Source organism: Rhinoderma darwinii, chromosome 12 (genome assembly GCF_050947455.1).
Source record: "Rhinoderma darwinii isolate aRhiDar2 chromosome 12, aRhiDar2.hap1, whole genome shotgun sequence".
NCBI lineage: Eukaryota > Metazoa > Chordata > Amphibia > Anura > Rhinodermatidae > Rhinoderma > Rhinoderma darwinii.
The window spans coordinates 85306600-85326820 of NC_134698.1; the positions used below are offsets into that span (position 1 = coordinate 85306600).

The 20221-nt window shown below is 48.2% G+C and overlaps 2 protein-coding genes across 3 annotated transcripts in view; one reads left to right on the plus strand and one right to left on the minus strand.

Moving 5' to 3' along the window:
• The window catches only part of TSHR (thyroid stimulating hormone receptor), a 55182-nt gene that overhangs the window by 21347 nt on the left and 13614 nt on the right, over positions 1–20221 (minus strand). The window contains exons 1-2 of one of the 2 annotated variants that reach the window (XM_075844476.1): positions 2713–2863; positions 1364–1575 (exon numbers count right to left, since the gene is read on the minus strand). In XM_075844476.1, the coding sequence (XP_075700591.1) occupies positions 1364–1536 (173 nt within the window). In that variant the 5' untranslated portion in view covers positions 1537–1575; positions 2713–2863. Of the gene's footprint in view, positions 1–1363; positions 1576–2712; positions 2864–20221 lie in introns of those variants that run through there. The other variant, XM_075844475.1, reaches the window with a different exon arrangement.
• CEP128 (centrosomal protein 128) overlaps positions 7069–20221 on the plus strand; it is a 134824-nt gene continuing 121671 nt past the window's right edge. The window contains exon 1 of the mRNA XM_075844463.1: positions 7069–7172. The gene's annotated coding sequence lies outside the window, so the exon portion shown is untranslated. The remainder of the gene's footprint in view (positions 7173–20221) is intronic.

Genomic DNA, 20221 nt, shown 5'->3' on the forward strand with positions numbered 1-20221 from the left:
TGGTGGGGAATACAGGTGCCTGCAGTGATCTATGCAGTGGTGGGGGATACAGGTGCTGGCAGTGATCTATGCATTGGTGGGGGATACAGGTGCTGGCAGTGATCTATGCAGTGGTGGGGGATACAGGTGCTGGCAGTGATCTATGCAGTGGTGGGGATGCAGGTGCCTGCAGTGATCTATGCAGTGGTGGGGGATACAGGTGCCGGCAGTGATCTATGCAGTGGTGGGGGATACAGGTGCCGGCAGTGATCTATGCAGTGGTGGGGGATACAGGTGTCGGCAGTGATCTATGCAGTGGTGGGGGATACAGGTGCTGGCAGTGATCTATGCAGTGGTGGGGGATACAGGTGCCTGCAGTGATCTATGCAGTGGTGGGGGATACAGGTGCCGGCAGTGATCTATGCAGTGGTGGGGGATACAGGTGCTGGCAGTGATCTATGCAGTGGTGGGGGATACAGGTGCTGGCAGTGATCTATGCAGTGGTGGGGGATACAGGTGCTGGCAGTGATCTATGCAGTGGTGGGGGATACAGTTGCTGGCAGTGATTTATGCAGTGGTGGGGGATACAGTTGCTGGTAGTGATCTATGCAGTGGTGGGGGATACAGGTGCTGGCAGTGGTCTATGCAGTGGTGGGGGGGATACAGGTGCTGGCAGTGATTTACGCAGTGGTGGAGGATACAGGTGCTGGCAGTGATCTATGCAGTGGTGGAGGATAGAGGTGCTGGCAGTGATCTATGCAGTGGTGCTGGTGGGGCGCAGGTGCTGGCAGTGATCTATGCAGTGGTGCTGGTGGGGCGCAGGTGCTGGCAGTGCAGAGATCTTCCAGGGCAAGTCTACTTAGAGGCAGCACTGAGCAGTCTATGCTTCAACTTGTGAGGCCGTACAATAAGCGTACATTCCTGCTCGTCCCACAGGGTCTGGTGAAGCCGAGGACGTCCAAGTGCTGAAAAATGCCAACGATCCCTGACACCACAGACACCAGACTCACTGCACACTCAGAAGCGCACACTACAAGTACAGACACTAAAATTCTGTGTGGCAGGGATGATGAGAGTTATGCATAGTGTGTAAAACAGCGAGATTAGATTGTGAGCTCTTGGTGGTCAGGAATGATGGGAGTGATACGTTGTGTGTGAGATAGAGACTAGATTGTGAGCTCCTTGTGGTCAGGGATGATGGGAGTGATACATTGTGTGTATGATAGGAAGATTAGATTGTGAGCTCTTGGTGGTCAGGGATGATGGGAGTGATACATTGTGTGTTTGATAGGGAGATTAGATTGTATACAGCGCTGTGGTTTAAGTCATGGCTATATAGATAATAAATAATAAATGAATATTGATATATCAGCCGGGTACTTACAGGATTTCGGTGTTGGGTGGTATCTGAGGAATGGTGGATCGATTCCTGCAGGTGACGCTGTAACTCGGCTCCTTCTCACATATGCAGTTGTTTGGGCAGCTGGCAGCTGAGCCGTTTTCCAGGAGGAATAGGGACAGGAGGAAGAGAAACAGAACGTGTAGCATCTCTGACATTGGAAGTCACATGGGTCGGTATAACGATGACTGTTACTCCTGCAGAACATAACCACATACATAGATTGTTAGCTCTTTGGGTCACTGTAGTGTTACAGACACCAGCATGGACACAGCACTAGATAAGTGCATTGAGTCCCCCCACCCCCCATCTGATGGGTCAGTGACCTGCAGATATCATCAGTAGTCTCTATGACTTCTCTCATGCTGCACCTACACTCTGGAAGGCATCCATACATCTAAGCCTGTCCTGAAAAACCCATCATTGTAGGATGTCTAGAAATATTCTTGATGCCGTTTATTGGAGCAGGAACCAAAAGTTCTCTCTATGAATAATAACCACATCCCCTGCAGATCAGCAGAGTATCACGTATGATAGTATTAGATACACCGGCTCAGATACAGGAGCTCAGCAGACAGTATCACGTATGATAGTATTAGATACACCAGCTCAGATACAGGAGCTCAGTAACAGGATCACGTATGATAGTATTAGATACACCGGCTCAGATACAGGAGCTCAGTAACAGGATCAGGTATGATAGTATTAGATACACCGGCTCAGATACAGGAGCTCAGCAGACAGTATCACGTATGATAGTATTAGATACACCGGCTCAGATACAGGAGCTCAGTAACAGGATCACGTATGATAGTATTAGATACACCGGCTCAGACACAGGAGCTCAGCAGACAGTATCACGTATGATAGTATTAGATACACCGGCTCAGATACAGGAGCTCAGCAGACAGTATCACGTATGATAGTATTAGATACACTGGCTCAGATACAGGAGCTCAGCAGAAAGTTCCTGAATATTATATTATAAAGTTAGCTGCTATGACAACCAACAACAAAACTCTGAGAGCGATTCCATTTTTTGCTGTGAGCTCCCAGTATAGATAATAAGTTTGGTTAAACTTTTCAAAACTTTCCCGTTTATTTTGCCTGCGCTGCGCTGGGTAACACATTACTAGATGATGATGAAGATAACGGTGTGAAGTGGCCCCGTATAATGGAGAACCCATCTGTGAGGTGATGTTACAGCGGGCAGAACACTCTGTTCCAGCGGAGCGGAGGAATTCTCTATTTCCTGACACAAGAATCATTTTTCCCTATGGAGTTGATTGATTCCTATTGATGGCGGATACTGTGCACATCATCCAGATACGCACCTGTACCTGCTCTGCTCCTGGCGCCCAGCTCTGCCAGTGGCACAGGTTTCTGCTGTGGTGATGTCCAGGCACTGCCTCCCCAGGAGTGAGATGCTCTGCCAGGTCAGGATTCTTGTGCTGTCTCAGCTTCTCTGCAGCTTCTTCAGGTTTCATTGCAGCTCCTCAAGTGCTGCTTCAAAACTCAAGTTGCGTTTTGCACACAAACACTCAGCTTCCCCCTGTGCTGCCTGCGGGGAGGGGGTCCCAGACCAGCCAAGTGTGAGCCTCCCTGACACCACAAGGGCTGAGCACCAGCAAGAGAGCAGCACCACCTGCTGGTCACAGCAGGAACTGCACTATGTCACAGATGCATTGAGGGCCCACAAGTATCCACTGTCTCATAAGGAAAAGTAGTCTTGTTGTTGCCCATAGTAACCAATCACATATTTTATTTTTCCTGTACAGTTTAGAAAAAAAATAATTCTACTCGTTGAAAATCTCTGCAGTTGTAAATCTGATGAAACACATAATTTATCCAGGACAATATAACCGGATACATTTTTCAGAATAAACCAGAAACAATTAAGAGGCCGCCCCAGTCTGCTGTGAAAAAAATCCTAATCAGGAAATATGAAAAGTTCTGAATCTTTATAATGTTTATAATCAGTTCCTGAAACCCCTTTTTGATTGCATCCAACTGACACAGATGCACAACTTGATACACGGGGGCGCTGATACATTGTAATGCAGCTGTAAAAGCAGGTCTAGGTCAGGATGGGTTCTTAGCCTCTGGATGTAAACATTGAATGTTCCCACTCAATGACAACAAGCAGAAATCTTGACCTAAGTCTATAAGAAAGGTTCAGAATTTCTAATATCTAATCGATACACTTGATTGTCTACTAGCAATCCACAACCGCAGAGCGATTCACAGAGAATGATCTTTCAAGACTTCAGATTGACAAAAAGCACAAAAATGAACGAGAGCCGAGAAAAAACATTTACAAAAACGTATAATCCAATCAAAATATATCAACTGGTGGAATCCGATTAGATGAGAATTGTGTTGTTCCGTACATTTGTGCTCAATAGAAATTGGAGAGCTTAGTGATGAGTCAGAAGTTACTTATGGGACTGAGATGTTACTCGACGAATTAAGAGGTTACTGGTAGGACTAAGATGTTACTGGTGCGACTGAGAACTTACTGGTGGGACTAAGACATTACTGGTGGGACTGACAACTTACTGGTGGGACTAAGAGGTTAATGATGGGACTGAGAACTTACTGGTGGGACTAAGACGTTACTGGTGGGACTGAGAACTTACTGATGGGACTAAGGCATTACTGGTGGGACTGAGTACTTACTGGTGGGACTGAGTACTTACTGGTGGAACTAAGGTTACTGGTGGGACTGAGACATTACTGGTGGGACTAGGAGGTTACTGGTGGGACTGAGAAGTTACTGGTGGGGCTAAGGTTACTGGTGGGACTAAGAGGTTACTGGTGGGACTGAGAACCTACTGGTGGGACTAAGGTTACTGGTGGGTCAGAGAAGTTACTGGTGCGACTAAGGTTACTGGTGGGACTGAGACGTTACCGGTGGAACTGAGAAGTTACTGTTGGGCTTAAGAGGTTACTAGTGTGACTGAGAATTTACAGGTGGGACTGGGACGTTACTGGTGGGACTGAGAAGTTACTGGTGGGACTAAGAAGTTAATGGTGTGACTAAGTGGTTACTGGTGGGACTAAGTGGTTACTGGTGGGACTAAGGTTACTGGTGGGACTAAAACGGTTCCTGTTGTGACTAAGAAGTTACTAATGGGACTGAGAACTTACTGGTGGGACTGAGAACTTACTGGTGGGACTGAGATTTTACTGGTGGAACTAAGAGTTTACTGGTGAGACTAAGACGTTACTAATGGAACTGGGAAGTTACTGGTGGGAAACTTCTACTGGTGAGATTGAGAACAAACTGGTGGGACTGAAAATTTACTGGTGGGAATAAAAAGTTCACTGGTGGGACTAAGAAGTTACTGATAGAATTAAGAGGTTACTGGTGGGACTAAGACGTTACTGGTGGGACTGACAAGTTACTGTTGGGATTAAGAAATTACTGGTGGGACTAAGAGGTTACTGGTGGACTAAGATTACTGGTGGGATTAAGAGGTTGCTGGTGGGACAAGGAGGTTACAGGTGGCACTGAGAAGTTACTGGTGGGACTATGAGGTTACTGGTGGGACTATGAGGTTACTGGTGGGACTATGAGGTTACTGGTGGGACAATGAAGTTACTGGTTGAACTGAGAAGTTACTGGTGGGACTAAGATGTTACTGGTGGGACTGAGAGGTTACTGGTGGGACTAAGAAGTTGCTGGTGAGACTGGGAAGTTACTGGTGGGACTAAGAAGTTACTGGTGGGATTAAGAGGTTACTGGTGGGGCTAGGAGGTTACTGGTGGGACTGAGAAGTTACTGCTGGGCTTGAGATGTTACTGGTGGGACTAAGAGGTTACTGGTGAGACTGAGAACTTACTGGTGGGACTAAAAATGGTACTGGTGAGACTAAGGATATGTGCACACACACTAATTACGTCCGTAATTGACGGAAGTATTTCGGCCGAGAGTCCCGGACCGAACACAGTGCAGGGAGCCGGGCTCCTAGCATCATACTTATGTACGATGCTAGAAGTCCCTGCCTCGCTGCAGGACAACTGTCCCGTACTGTAAACATGATTATACTACGGGACAGTTGTCCTGCAGCAAGGCAGGGACTCCTAGCGTCGTACATAAGTATGATGCTAGGAGCCCGGCTCCTTGCACTGTGTTCGGTCCGGGACTTGCGGCCGAAATACGTCCGTCAATTACGGACGTAATTAGTGTGTGTGCACATACCCTAAGAAGTTACTGATAGAATTAAGATGTTACTGGTGGGACTGAGAAGTTACTGGTGGGACTGAGACATTACTGGTGGGACTAATAAATTACTGCTGGGACTGAGAAGTTACTGTTGGGCTTGAGAAGTTACTGGTGGGATTAAGAGGTTACTGGTGGGCTTGAGAAGTTACTGGTGGGACTATGAGCTTATGCAGTTTGGAGCTTTTTAGGTGAATTACAAGATTTGGTAGCAGAATGATGAGATCATGAGGCCTTATTTACACGAGCGTATTTCACATCTGTGATACACGCGTGAAAATCACGCACATTGCACGGACCTATGCAAGTCAATGGGGCCATTCAGACATTCTGTGTTTTTCACGCAGCATGTGTCCGTGTGTCCGCTGCGGGAAACTCACGGCATGTCCTATACGTTTAGCGCATCACGCACCCATTGAAATCAATGGGTGCGTGAAAATCATGGACAGCCCACGGACGCACATCCGTGTGCTGTGCGTGATTCGTGCAACAGTTGCTCAAGAAATGATGGGAAAAAGAAAACCACCTCCTTTATTTCATTTTGTAAACGTCAAAACCGCGTGACATAAGGATGGCATATGCGCAAAAATAACGCAGACACGCACCAAACACTGATGACACACGGAACTGCAACGCGCGCAAAACGCACACGTTCGTGCAAATAAGGCCTTAATGTCAGGCGGAGAGACTTTGTAACATTATAACTTGCTCCATTTTCCATACATCATCCTGGTGCTTGTGCTCGGGGGATGGTAATTGAGTCGACTTCATGTCCAGCCTGGAAATGTGCCTGTGTTGGATGCAGAGACTTGTATTTTATATGTAACGTTACATTAACCAGAACACACTGGCCCCTTTTTGTATTGCGTCTGTGGGATAGTGATTTGCAAAGTAAATAATCCGTTATCAAGACATTATTGAGAAAATCCTCTGAAAAATGTATTGTTCCTGCTCAAAAAAAATTGTTGGTTGGTGACGACATTCCTGCAGAAATCTTGAGATTTCAAGTAGATTCAAAAAATCTGAGGTTCAATAAATAGTACCAGAGACAGGATGATAAATATAATAATAAAAAATAATACAATAATAATATGATGATGATGATAATAATAATAATAATACTAATGAAATAAAGAAATTAATAATAATAAAACAATAATAAAATAATAATATTATACCAATATAATGATGATAATAATAATGATAATAATAATAGTAGCAGTTTTGATCCTCGCTCCACATTTCTCAATCACATTAGTTTCCTTCCGGCAGTGAAGGGGTTACTGTCCCAGTAGGTGTGGTTTCTTTATCTCGCCGCCAATCCTGCCGCCTAGCCTCCTGGCCCCGCCCTCATTTTTTTTTTCACCCAGCGTTGTTTGTAATGCATACCGGGAGATGTAGTTTTTGTTACAACCTGTATGCTCTGCACAGCGCGTCATGTACTACACTTCCCTGCAGTCTGAGCGCGCTGAGCTCTGGCCGGGCCACATTCCTCTTCCTGAGTTGGGCGGCAGGTTCAAGTTGCCATAGCTGCAGCCGCAGTGACAGTTACTGGAGATGGAAGGAAAGGTGAGGCGACTACTCTAAGTGATAAAGTCTGATAATAGAACTGTGTGTGTGAGGAAAAGACGCTGAGGTGACTGTGTATGAGGAGAAGAGGCTGAGGTGACTGTGTATGAGGAGAAGAGGCTGAGGTGACTATGAGGAGGAGACGCTGAGGTGACTGTGTATGAGGAGAAGACGCTGAGGTGACTGTGTATGAGGAGAAGACGCTGAGGTGACTGTGTATGAGGAGAAGACGCTGAGGTGACTGTATGAGGAGAAGACGCTGAGGTGACTGTATGAGGAGAAGACGCTGAGGTGACTGTATGAGGAAAAGACGCTGAGGTGACTGTGTATGAGGAAAAGACGCTGAGGTGACTGTATGAGGAGAAGAGGCTGAGGTGACTGTATGAGGAGAAGACGCTGAGGTGACTGTGTATGAGGAGAAGACGCTGAGGTGACTGTATGAGGAGAAGAGGCTGAGGTGACTGTGTATGAGGAGAAGACGCTGAGGTGACTGAGGAGAAGAGGCTGAGGTGACTGTATGAGGAGAAGAGGCTGAGGTGACTGTATGAGGAGAAGACGCTGAGGTGACTGTATGAGGAGAAGACGCTGAGGTGACTGTATGAGGAGAAGACGCTGAGGTGACTGTATGAGGAGAAGACGCTGAGGTGACTGAGGAGAAGAGGCTGAGGTGACTGTATGAGGAGAAGAGGCTGAGGTGACTGTATGAGGAGAAGAGGCTGAGGTGACTGTATGAGGAGAAGACGCTGAGGTGACTGTATGAGGAGAAGACGCTGAGGTGACTGTATGAGGAGAAGACGCTGAGGTGACTGAGGAGAAGAGGCTGAGGTGACTGTATGAGGAGAAGAGGCTGAGGTGACTGTATGAGGAGAAGAGGCTGAGGTGACTGTATGAGGAGAAGACGCTGAGGTGACTGTATGAGGAGAAGAGGCTGAGGTGACTGTATGAGGAGAAGACGCTGAGGTGACTGTATGAGGAGAAGACGCTGAGGTGACTGTATGAGGAGAAGACGCTGAGGTGACTGTATGAGGAGAAGACGCTGAGGTGACTGTATGAGGAGAAGACGCTGAGGTGACTGTATGAGGGGGAGACGCTGAGGTGACTGTATGAGGAGAAGACGCTGAGGTGACTGTATGAGGAGAAGAGGCTGAGGTGACTGTATGAGGAGAAGAGGCTGAGGTGACTGTATGAGGAGAAGAGGCTGAGGTGACTGTATGAGGAGAAGAGGCTGAGGTGACTGTATGAGGAGAAGAGGCTGAGGTGACTGTGTATGAGGAGAAGACGCTGAGGTGACTGTATGAGGAGAAGAGGCTGAGGTGACTGTGTATGAGGAGAAGACGCTGAGGTGACTGTATGAGGAGAAGACGCTGAGGTGACTGTGTATGAGGAGAAGACGCTGAGGTGACTGTATGAGGAGGAGATGCTGAGGTGACTGTATGAGGAGAAGACGCTGAGGTGACTGTATGAGGGGGAGACGCTGAGGTGACTGTATGAGGGGGGGGAGATGCTGAGGTGACTGTATGAGGGGGAGACGCTGAGGTGACTGTATGAGGGGGAGACGCTGAGGTGACTGTATGAGGGGGAGACGCTGAGGTGACTGTATGAGGGGGAGACGCTGAGGTGACTGTATGAGGGGGAGACGCTGAGGTGACTGAGGGGGAGACGCTGAGGTGACTGTATGAGGGGGAGACGCTGAGGTGACTGTATGAGGGGGAGACGCTGAGGTGACTGTGCGAGGGGGAGACGCTGAGGTGACTGTGCGAGGGGGAGACGCTGAGGTGACTGTGCGAGGGGGAGACGCTGAGGTGACTGCGAGGGGGAGACGCTGAGGTGACTGTGCGAGGGGGAGACGCTGAGGTGACTGTGCGAGGGGGAGACGCTGAGGTGACTGTATGAGGGGGGGGAGATGCTGAGGTGACTGTATGAGGGGGAGACGCTGAGGTGACTGTATGAGGGGGAGACGCTGAGGTGACTGTATGAGGGGGAGACGCTGAGGTGACTGTATGAGGGGGAGACGCTGAGGTGACTGTATGAGGGGGAGACGCTGAGGTGACTGAGGGGGAGACGCTGAGGTGACTGTATGAGGGGGAGACGCTGAGGTGACTGTATGAGGGGGAGACGCTGAGGTGACTGTGCGAGGGGGAGACGCTGAGGTGACTGTGCGAGGGGGAGACGCTGAGGTGACTGTGCGAGGGGGAGACGCTGAGGTGACTGCGAGGGGGAGACGCTGAGGTGACTGTGCGAGGGGGAGACGCTGAGGTGACTGTGCGAGGGGGAGACGCTGAGGTGACTGTGCGAAGGGGAGACGCTGAGGTGACTGTGCGAGGGGGAGACGCTGAGGTGACTGTGCGAGGGGGAGACGCTGAGGTGACTGTGCGAGGGGGAGACGCTGAGGTGACTGTGCGAGGGGGAGACGCTGAGGTGACTGTGCGAGGGGGAGACGCTGAGGTGACTGTGCGAGGGGGAGACGCTGAGGTGACTGTGCGAGGGGGAGACGCTGAGGTGACTGTGCGAGGGGGAGACGCTGAGGTGACTGTGCGAGGGGGAGACGCTGAGGTGACTGTGCGAGGGGGAGACGCTGAGGTGACTGCGCGAGGGGGAGACGCTGAGGTGACTGCGCGAGGGGGAGACGCTGAGGTGACTGCGCGAGGGGGAGACGCTGAGGTGACCGTGCATGAGGGGGAGACGCTGAGGTGACTGTATGAGGGGGAGACGCTGAGGTGACTGTATGAGGGGGAGACGCTGAGGTGACTGTGTATGAGGGGGAGACGCTGAGGTGACTGTGTATGAGTGGGAGACGCTGAGGTGACTGTATGAGGGGGAGACGCTGAGGTGACTGTGTATGAGGGGGAGACGCTGAGGTGACTGTGTATGAGGGGGAGACGCTGAGGTGACTGTGTATGAGGGGGAGACGCTGAGGTGACTGTGTATGAGGGGGAGACGCTGAGGTGACTGTGTATGAGGGGGAGACGCTGAGGTGACTGTGTATGAGGGGGAGACGCTGAGGTGACTGTGTATGAGGGGGAGACGCTGAGGTGACTGTGTATGAGGAGGAGACGCTGAGGTGACTGTGTATGAGGGGGAGACGCTGAGGTGACTGTGTATGAGGGGGAGACGCTGAGGTGACTGTGTATGAGGGGGAGACGCTGAGGTGACTGTGTATGAGGGGGAGACGCTGAGGTGACTGTGTATGAGGGGGAGACGCTGAGGTGACTGTGTATGAGGGGGAGACGCTGAGGTGACTGTGTATGAGGGGGAGACGCTGAGGTGACTGTGTATGAGGGGGAGACGCTGAGGTGACTGTGTATGAGGGGGAGACGCTGAGGTGACTGTGTATGAGGGGGAGACGCTGAGGTGACTGTGTATGAGGGGGAGACGCTGAGGTGACTGTGTATGAGGAGGAGACGCTGAGGTGACTGTGTATGAGGGGGAGACGCTGAGGTGGTTATTTGTGTGTGTATAGGGGTTGAAACTGGTATGTGAATTGTGGGTGAGACGTTTTATGCAATACTGCAGTGTAAGACTATGCAGGTTCTCTGTGTTTGCGTTTTTTTTTGTTTTTTTTTTTTTGATGCTACATCTTTGTGTTTATTCCATCTGCTGCTTTTGGTCTTACTTTGTTGGGGGAAGCTTAGTCACTGATATTTCTCTTCACTATGTGCTATCACATGCTGGGCTGGATTACTGAGTGTTCAGAACGTCCGGGCTTTGGGAGGAATCTCTGGGGTGGAGGGCAATGTTATTAGGGGTGACATAAATGCCCCCCTCTGGTCAGAAGTCCAGGTGCTTGTGGTTTTGTTGCAGCTGATAAAGAGGAACTGAAGACCGGTGTATGAATGACAGGAAGGAAGTCGTGCGGTCTCAGCTGTATTATTAGCAGCTTGTGTGACTCCGTTTTGGAGAGGCCCCATGTCCTAGGAGATGTTCCCTGAGACACCGTGTATAATGCAAATCACATGCCTCATCTTCTACCTCTGCCCAGGGGCCACATCTCTCATACGTTTCCTCCCACAAGTCAGTGGCCTGAAATCGGTGGCTCTCCAGCTGTTGTCAAACGGCAACTCTCAGAATTCATTGACATCTGCCTTTATTAGGGTATGTGCACACACACTAATTACGTCCGTAATTGACGGACGTATTTCGGCCGCAAGTCCCGGATCGAACACAGTGCAAGGAGCCGGGCTCCTAGCATCATACTTATGTACGATGCTAGAAGTCTCTGCCTCGCTGCAGGACAACTGTCCCGTACTGTAAACATGATTATACTAGGGGACAGTTGTCCTGCAGCAAGGCAGGGACTCCTAGCGTCGTACATAAGTATGATGCTAGGAGCCCGGCTCCTTGCACTGTGTTCGGTCCGGGACTTGCGGCCGAAATACGTCCGTCAATTACGGACGTAATTAGTGTGTGTGCACATACCCTTATAGTTTTGCTGGGTGCTTTTCTCTGCTGCACTGCTGAACTACCATCTCTGAACTGAAGGGGTTTTCACACGATACTCATTGATGGCATATTGATTGTAGAAGAACGGCAATATGTAGGGGTTGGTGACCTAGTAATCAATATGACATCAACACAATGGGAAAACTTCTTCAAATCAGTCGGACCCCAACAAGCACTAGAACAGCAAATCAGCCCCATTCAATCACCTGCACAGCACGGGACAGGAGTGGCAATGCGCAGAATGAAAGTTTTAAGGGATCATTCTAGTTATCAGAAAAACGCTGCGTTTTGCGCGGTCAAAAGGCACTTAACAGCTCCGTGTGTCATCACCATATAATGCGCGGCTGTATTTTGTAGCACGTGTTGCTTTTCTGTTTTCAATCATACTTTTTACTGCTGTTGCGCGAATCACGCGCGTCCCACGGAAGTGCTTCCGTGTGGTGCGCGTGATTTTCACGCCCCTATTGACTTCAATGTGTGCGTGATGCGCGAGAAACGCAGAAATATAGGACATGTCGTGAGTTTTACGCAGCGGACACTCACTGCGTAAAAATCACGGACTGACTGCACGGCCCCATAGACTAATATATGTCCGTGCGAGGCGCGTGAAAATCACGCACGTTGCACGGACGTATATCACGTTCGTGGAAATTCGCCCTTATAGAGCATCGCTTACTTTGGCGAGGAAATCCATTTAAGGAGTTTCTGCAGCTCAAATTAATTGGCAGGTGGATAGTTCTATTTGCAAGACAGAGCCCCCCCCACCAGACTACAGGGGGAAACCGCAACAGTATATGGCATAGACGTTGAGGCCTTGTCCTGATTACCTACCATTGTTGTAGTAAAATTGTTGTTTTCCAGAAGCTAAACTTTTTAGGTTTTTGAATTGTGCTTTTATCAGAGAAGCTTCTTCATGTTTTTGTACTGATGATTGTTCTCATTGCTCTTCGTGTTTAATGACAAATGTTCTCCTATTCTGAGCTGTGCTGCACTTGTTAAGCTACGGATACGAAACCTGTGCATAAGGGGTTTTCCATAAATTAATGTTTATGGCATTCTGCTGATTCAAACGGATATAGGCGTTTGTCCACATGTTTGCTGACTGTTTCCAATTATAACTGGCTGAATAATGAGTGCAGCTCTGGAGTACAATACAGGCTGTAACTCAGGATCAGTACAGGATAAGTAATGTAATGTATGTACACAGTGACCCCACCAGCAGAATAGTGAGTGCAGCTCTGGAGTATAATACAGGATGTAACTCAGAATCAGTATAGGATAAGTAATGTAATGTATGTACACAGTGACCCCACCAGCAGAATAGTGAGTGCAGCTCTGGAGTATAATACAGGATGTAACTCAGAATCAGTATAGGATAAGTAATGTAATGTATGTACACAGTGACTCCACCAGCAGAATAGTGAGTGCAGCTCTGGAGTATAATACAGGATATAACTCAGGATCAGTACAGGATAAATAATGTATGTACACAGTGACTCCACCAGCAGAATAGAGAGTGCAGCTCTGGAGTATAATACAGGATGTAACTCAGGATCAGTACAGGATAAGTAATGTATGTACACAGTGACTCCACCAGCAGAATAGTGAGTGCAGCTCTGGAGTATAATAAAGGATGTAACTCAGGGTCAGTACAGGATAAGTAATGTAATGTATGTACACAGTGACTCCACCAGCAGAATAAAGAGTGCAGCTCTGGGTATAATACAGGATAAGTAATGTATGTACACAGTGACTCCACCAGCAGAATAGTGACTGCAGCTCTGGAGTATAATACAGGATATAACTCAGGATCAGTACAGGATAAGTAATGTATGTACACAGTGACTCCACCAGCAGAATAGTGAGTGCAGCTCTGGAGTATAATACAGGATGTAACTCAGGATCAGTACAGGATAAGTAATGTAATGTATGTACAGTAACTCCACCAGCAGAATAGTGAGTGCAGCTCTGGAGTATAATAAAGGATGTAACTCAGGGTCAGTACAGGATAAGTAATGTAATGTATGTACACAGTGACTCCACCAGCAGAATAGAGAGTGCAGCTCTGGGTATAATACAGGATATAACTCAGGATCAGTACAGGATAAGTGATGACATGTATTCAATTTACATAATAACTGTGAATGGTGCTGAAAGAGGAATGTGATTTTTGAATTAGACCTCTTGTTGCCTTTTATGTTCTGGCCCTTTTAATAATGCACAGTGTGACAACAGTGGCTCTTTATTGAGTAGTAAAGGTCAGATGTCAGGCGGTGGTGACTGTTCTGCATCAGTTGCATGATCACCAGATGTTATTAGAAGGCTGACACCACAGCAGAAGGCGGTACAGGCTTCTGCGTGTTGTAGGTAGTGGCAATCTCTGGAATGAGGTGTGGTAATTTTTCACATGAGCATTGTATATGTGAGTGCATCTGATTTTTTTTATATAGTGATGTCCTGATGTTGAAGCTACTGCATAACAGTTTAACATTTACTCTTTGCACTTTGTGAGAAGTAGATATTTGCTTTGATCACACATGTTGAGTAGAACTTCTGTTCTGCATAGTATAACTCTTCTGTGTGCAGCCAGGGGGCGCTGTGCTTTTTATGATTCATCATTCGAGCTCTCTCGCACATTGCAGATTTTGTTGCAAAAATTTCTGTGGCTGATCCGTTCTATTCATCTGAATGGAACTAAAGAAATCCCGGCGCCTGCTGCAGAAACGACTTCATTCAGATGAATAGAATAGGTTCAGTTGCAGATATTTTGCACATATTCTGTCGCGTGTGAATCCATGCTTAGGCCTTATTTAGACGAACGCTGCGCATCTCGGACATGAAAAACTGCAGTTTTTCACGTCCGAGGTGCATTCGTGCTCAGCGCTGCGGGACGCGATGTCGCGCATCCCTCATAGTTGAGAGTCTCTGGAGGGAAGCGTGATGCGCGAAAAGAACGGACATGTCATATTTTCGCACGGACCCTTCACACGGTCCATTGAAACAACGGCTGTGTGAACGGCCACATTGAATTACATAGGTCCGTGGGACGGCCTCTGTTTCAACGGCCGTCCCACGGACATTAAACACGTTCATGTAAATAAGGTCTTCGATTCCTGTTTTTAGGAGGCACTTTGCATCATCTGAATTTTGGTACATTTAGAGTTAGTACCCTTTAAGATGGAGTATATAAATTGTATGGTCATGACCTCACGTGGAGGACAGCGTCCCATAATTATAGGAGAGGAGAATGCTTTACAAATGTTGTGCAATCCAGGTAGTACCACTCTACCAGGAGGTGGCGCTGGTGTAGCAGATGGCAGCCTGTTACCGCAAGCAACACAAGCACAATATATATTCAAGACATTTGCAGTTCTTTCCTGAGGTTATTGATTTATTTATTATATTGTACGTTTTTTCTGTGGCATACGTTGACCTTTGTAATTGTTACAGTATTGTTCAATGCAATTATAATATGGAAACGTAGGTCAACCTTTTACAGTTTCCATCTGGATATAATCTCTTTCTAGCTCTGCTTTGCCTGTGTTGCAGCCTCTGCTTTGCCTGTGTTGCAGCCTCTGCTTTGCCTGTGTTGCAGCCTCTGCTTTGCCTGTGTTGCAGCCTCTGCTTTGCCTGTGTTGCAGCCTCTGCTTTGCCTGTGTTGCAGCCTCTGCTTTGCCTGTGTTGCAGCCTCTGCTTTGCCTGTGTTGCAGCCTCTGCTTTGCCTGTGTTGCAGCCTCTGCTTTGCCTGTGTTGCAGCCTCTGCTTTGCCTGTGTTGCAGCCTCTGCTTTGCCTGTGTTGCAGCCTCTGCTTTGCCTGTGTTGCAGCCTCTGCTTTGCCTGTGTTGCAGCCTCTGCTTTGCCTGTGTTGCAGCCTCTGCTTTGCCTGTGTTGCAGCCTCTGCTTTGCCTGTGTTGCAGCCTCTGCTTTGCCTGTGTTGCAGCCTCTGCTTTGCCTGTGTTGCAGCCTCTGCTTTGCCTGTGTTGCAGCCTCTGCTTTGCCTGTGTTGCAGCCTGTGTTGGAGCCTCTGCTTTGCCTGGGTTGCAGCCTCTGCTTTGCCTGGGTTGCAGCCTCTGCTTTGCCTGGGTTGCAGCCTCTGCTTTGCCTGTGTTGCAGCCTCTGCTTTGCCTGTGTTGCAGCCTCTGCTTTGCCTGTGTTGCAGCCTCTGCTTTGCCTGTGTTGCAGCTTCTGCTTTGCCTGTGTTGCAGCTTCTGCTTTGCCTGTGTTGCAGCCTCTGCTTTGCCTGTGTTGCAGCCTCTGCTTTGCCTGTGTTGCAGCCTCTGCTTTGCCTGTGTTGCAGCCTCTGCTTTGCCTGTGTTGCAGCCTCTGCTTTGCCTGTGTTGCAGCCTCTGCTTTGCCTGTGTTGCAGCCTCTGCTTTGCCTGTGTTGCAGCCTCTGCTTTGCCTGTGTTGCAGCCTCTGCTTTGCCTGTGTTGCAGCCTCTGCTTTGCCTGTGTTGCAGCCTCTGCTTTGCCTGTGTTGCAGCCTGTGTTGGAGCCTCTGCTTTGCCTGGGTTGCAGCCTCTGCTTTGCCTGGGTTGCAGCCTCTGCTTTGCCTGGGTTGCAGCCTCTGCTTTGCCTGGGTTGCAGCCTCTGCTTTGCCTGGGTTGCAGCCTCCTTCTGCTTTGCCTGGGTTGCAGCCTCTGCTTTGCCTGGGTTGCAGCCTCTGCTTTGCCTGGGTTGCAGCCTCCTTCTGCTTTGCCTGCGTTGCATCCTCCTTCTGCTTTGCCTGCGTTGCATCCTCCTTCTTCTTTGCCTGCGTTGCATCCTCCTTCTGCTTTGCCTGCGTTGCATCCTCCTTCTGCTTTGCCTGCGTTGCATCCTCCTTCTGCTTTGCCTGCGTTGCATCCTCCTTCTGCTTTGCCTGCGTTGCATCCTCCTTCTGCTTTGCCTGCGTTGCATCCTCCTTCTGCTTTGCCTGCGTTGCATCCTCCTTCTGCTTTGCCTGCGTTGCATCCTCCTTCTGCTTTGCCTGCGTTGCATCCTCCTTCTGCTTTGCCTGCGGTGCATCCTCCTTCTGCTTTGCCTGCGGTGCATCCTCCTTCTGCTTTGCCTGCGGTGCATCCTCCTTCTGCTTTGCCTGCGGTGCATCCTCCTTCTGCTTTGCCTGCGGTGCATCCTCCTTCTGCTTTGCCTGCGGTGCATCCTCCTTCTGCTTTGCCTGCGGTGCATCCTCCTTCTGCTTTGCCTGCGGTGCATCCTCCTTCTGCTTTGCCTGCGGTGCATCCTCCTTCTGCTTTGCCTGCGTTGCATCCTCCTTCTGCTTTGCCTGCGTTGCATCCTCCTTCTGCTTTGCCTGCGTTGCATCCTCCGCTTTGCCTGCGTTGCATCCTCCTTCTGCTTTGCCTGCGTTGCATCCTCCTTCTGCTTTGCCTGCGTTGCATCCTCCTTCTGCTTTGCCTGCGTTGCATCCTCCTTCTGCTTTGCCTGCGTTGCATCCTCCTTCTGCTTTGCCTGCGTTGCATCCTCCTTCTGCTTTGCCTGCGTTGCATCCTCCTTCTGCTTTGCCTGCGTTGCATCCTCCTTCTGCTTTGATTGCGTTGCATCCTCCTTCTGCTTTGATTGCGTTGCATCCTCCTTCTGCTTTGATTGCGTTGCATCCTCCTTCTGCTTTGATTGCGTTGCATCCTCCTTCTGCTTTGATTGCGTTGCATCCTCCTTCTGCTTTGCCTGCGTTGCATCCTCCTTCTGCTTTGCCTGCGTTGCATCCTCCTTCTGCTTTGCCTGCGTTGCATCCTCCTTCTGCTTTGCCTGCGTTGCATCCTCCTTCTGCTTTGATTGCGTTGCATCCTCCTTCTGCTTTGATTGCGTTGCATCCTCCTTCTGCTTTGATTGCGTTGCATCCTCCTTCTGCTTTGATTGCGTTGCATCCTCCTTCTGCTTTGATTGCGTTGCATCCTCCTTCTGCTTTGATTGAGTTGCATCCTCCTTCTGCTTTGATTGCGTTGCATCCTCCTTCTTCTTTGATTGTGTTCTAGCCTCTGCTATGCCTTTGCTTCGCTTTTTAATCACATCTGAGACACTTTGCATGGGGCCTTAGGCTACAATTACATGTTGTGTAATATGGTTCAGAAAATCTGCTACAAAAACACAGATAAATGCAGATAATTCCGCAGGTAAATTATGCACCCAAAGGTGCAGTTTTTTTATGCGTTTTTTTTTGGTGCGCGATTTACATTTTAATGCGGAAATAGTTGCCGATTTAATGCTGCGGATTCTGATGCAGATGCTTTATTCAAAAAAACGCGCTACTCTTCTCCATAGGTTGTGTCTGGTATTACAGCTCAGTCCTATTCAAGTGAATGCCAGACACCTGGACAGAAGCCGCGCAGTTTCTGAAGGAAAGTGGAGCTTTTTTTAACCCTATATCATGGATAACACCTTTTTATTTTGTGCTCCTGGACGAGACTTTTCTATAACTGTCTGCTAATGTAGAATGCACCTGTTCAGTTGGAGGTATATTCTGGCAATGGGTTCTAAATGAGGGAATTAAGTTTTGAGTGTTTTCCATCTGCAGTTGACTCTTTTCTTGCTCTCTAGTTAATGATATATGTCCTCACATCGGCTGGCACCGCTTCTCCGCTGCTTGTTCCGGTGTAGTGCCCTGATATCACGTGCAGGGGGCAGTGCAGTACTGCCTGGTGTAGACAGCATCTTTTCTATTAGAGCAGTATTTTATTGGCAGACAGCTGCGCTCTCTGTGGGGTTCTGCCTGCTGACTGATAGTTATGATGCTATTAATGAGAGCAATTCTTCAGCATTTGGAGCACAAGAAGCCATTGATCTGTCCCCCCAGAGCCGGCGTAAAGTGTTATTCACAGTGCTGGGTGTGAGGAGTACTGCCCTGTGTTATCTCTGACTGCCACCTCCTGGGTTCAGTGCGGGTGCAGGGCTCCACGTTATAATATCTGTAATGCTCTGTAAAGTCTCATCTGTGCGGTCGCAGTGTCGTCCAATCCTTGCTACACAGAGTAATGTCCGGTTATATTGTTCTAGTGACAGCAAACATGGGAGCTCAGGACAGTGTTATACTCAGCACTAATCGGATTACAGGTGACAGGCACTTTATAGAGATGTCAGTGTGCTGCTAGCACTGGATTATATATGATTTTATGTAGCTCAGGAAAAGGCAGACTTCATCCTCTCTGCATCAGACCGGAAGGTGGAAATTCTGCTGAGAATGTGGTGTCCGTCCTACTATATGCCATAATATACTGCTGGATCATGTTGGGTGCAGCACTGTATAGAGATCTGCAGAACATTGCTATGTGCCCCCTACATCCTGACAGATACATGATATATTCTGCAGATTATTACACCACTGACTTCTCTAGAGATCTGCAGAACATTGCTCTGTTTGTTCTACCTCCTGACTGATTGTAACTCCGGATCAGTACAGGATAAGTAATGTAATGTATGTACACAGTGACTCCACTAGCAGAATAGTGAGTGCAGCTCTGGAGTATAATACAGGATGTAACTCTGGATCAGTACAGGATAAGTAATGTATGTGCACAGTTACTCCACCAGCAGAATAGTGAGTGCAGCTCTGGGGTATAATACAGGATGTAACTCAGGATCAGTACAGGATAAGTAATGTAATGTATGTACACAGTGACTCCACCGGCAGAATAGTGAGTGCAGCTCTGGAGTATAATACAGGATGTAACTCAGGATCAGTACAGGATAAGTAATGTAATGTATGTACACAGTGACTCCACTAGCAGAATAGTGAGTGCAGCTCTGGAGTATAATACAGGATGTAACTCTGGATCAGTACAGGATAAGTAATGTATGTGCACAGTTACTCCACCAGCAGAATAGTGAGTGCAGCTCTGGGGTATAATACAGGATGTAACTCAGGATCAGTACAGGATAAGTAATGTAATGTATGTACACAGTGACTCCACCGGCAGAATAGTGAGTGCAGCTCTGGAGTATAATACAGGATGTAACTCCGGATCAGTACAGTATAAGTAATGTATGTACACAGTGACACCACCAGCAGAATAGTGAGTGCAGCTCTGGAGTATAATACAGGATATAACTCAGGATAAGTACACGATAAGTAATGTAATGTATGTACACAGTGACTCCACCAGCAGAATAGTGAGTGCAGCTCTGGAGTATAATACAGGAGGTTACTAAGGATCAGTACAGAATAAGTAATGTATATACGCAGCGATCTCTTTATGTAAGGGTCTCTGTGGAAATGTAACAATGTTACTTTTGGACTCTCTTCCCCACACTCGCCACTTTTCAAAAGGTAAGCGGAGCTTAATGAAAGGAGGGTGTAGCCACTCACAGCCCGATGAACTTACTATAATTTACGTCAGTAACTGAATTTCATTCGGTGGCACAGGGACAGCCGAAGAAGCGTAAATTTTTTTTTTCCTTTTTTTTTTTTTTTTCTTGTCTCCTCGTGCGCTACCCTCCTCTCCCACCTGAGGAAGGGATGAGGTATAGGGGATAAATTGGAGAATTGGGTTAGAAAAGGGAATTATATAATTTGTTTGGATTTCGATGTATACACACTAGAATACATGATGCCTCTCATTTTGTGGAATGCACGTTTTGGGTAATGTGTATATAATGAACAATGCAATTGGTACTG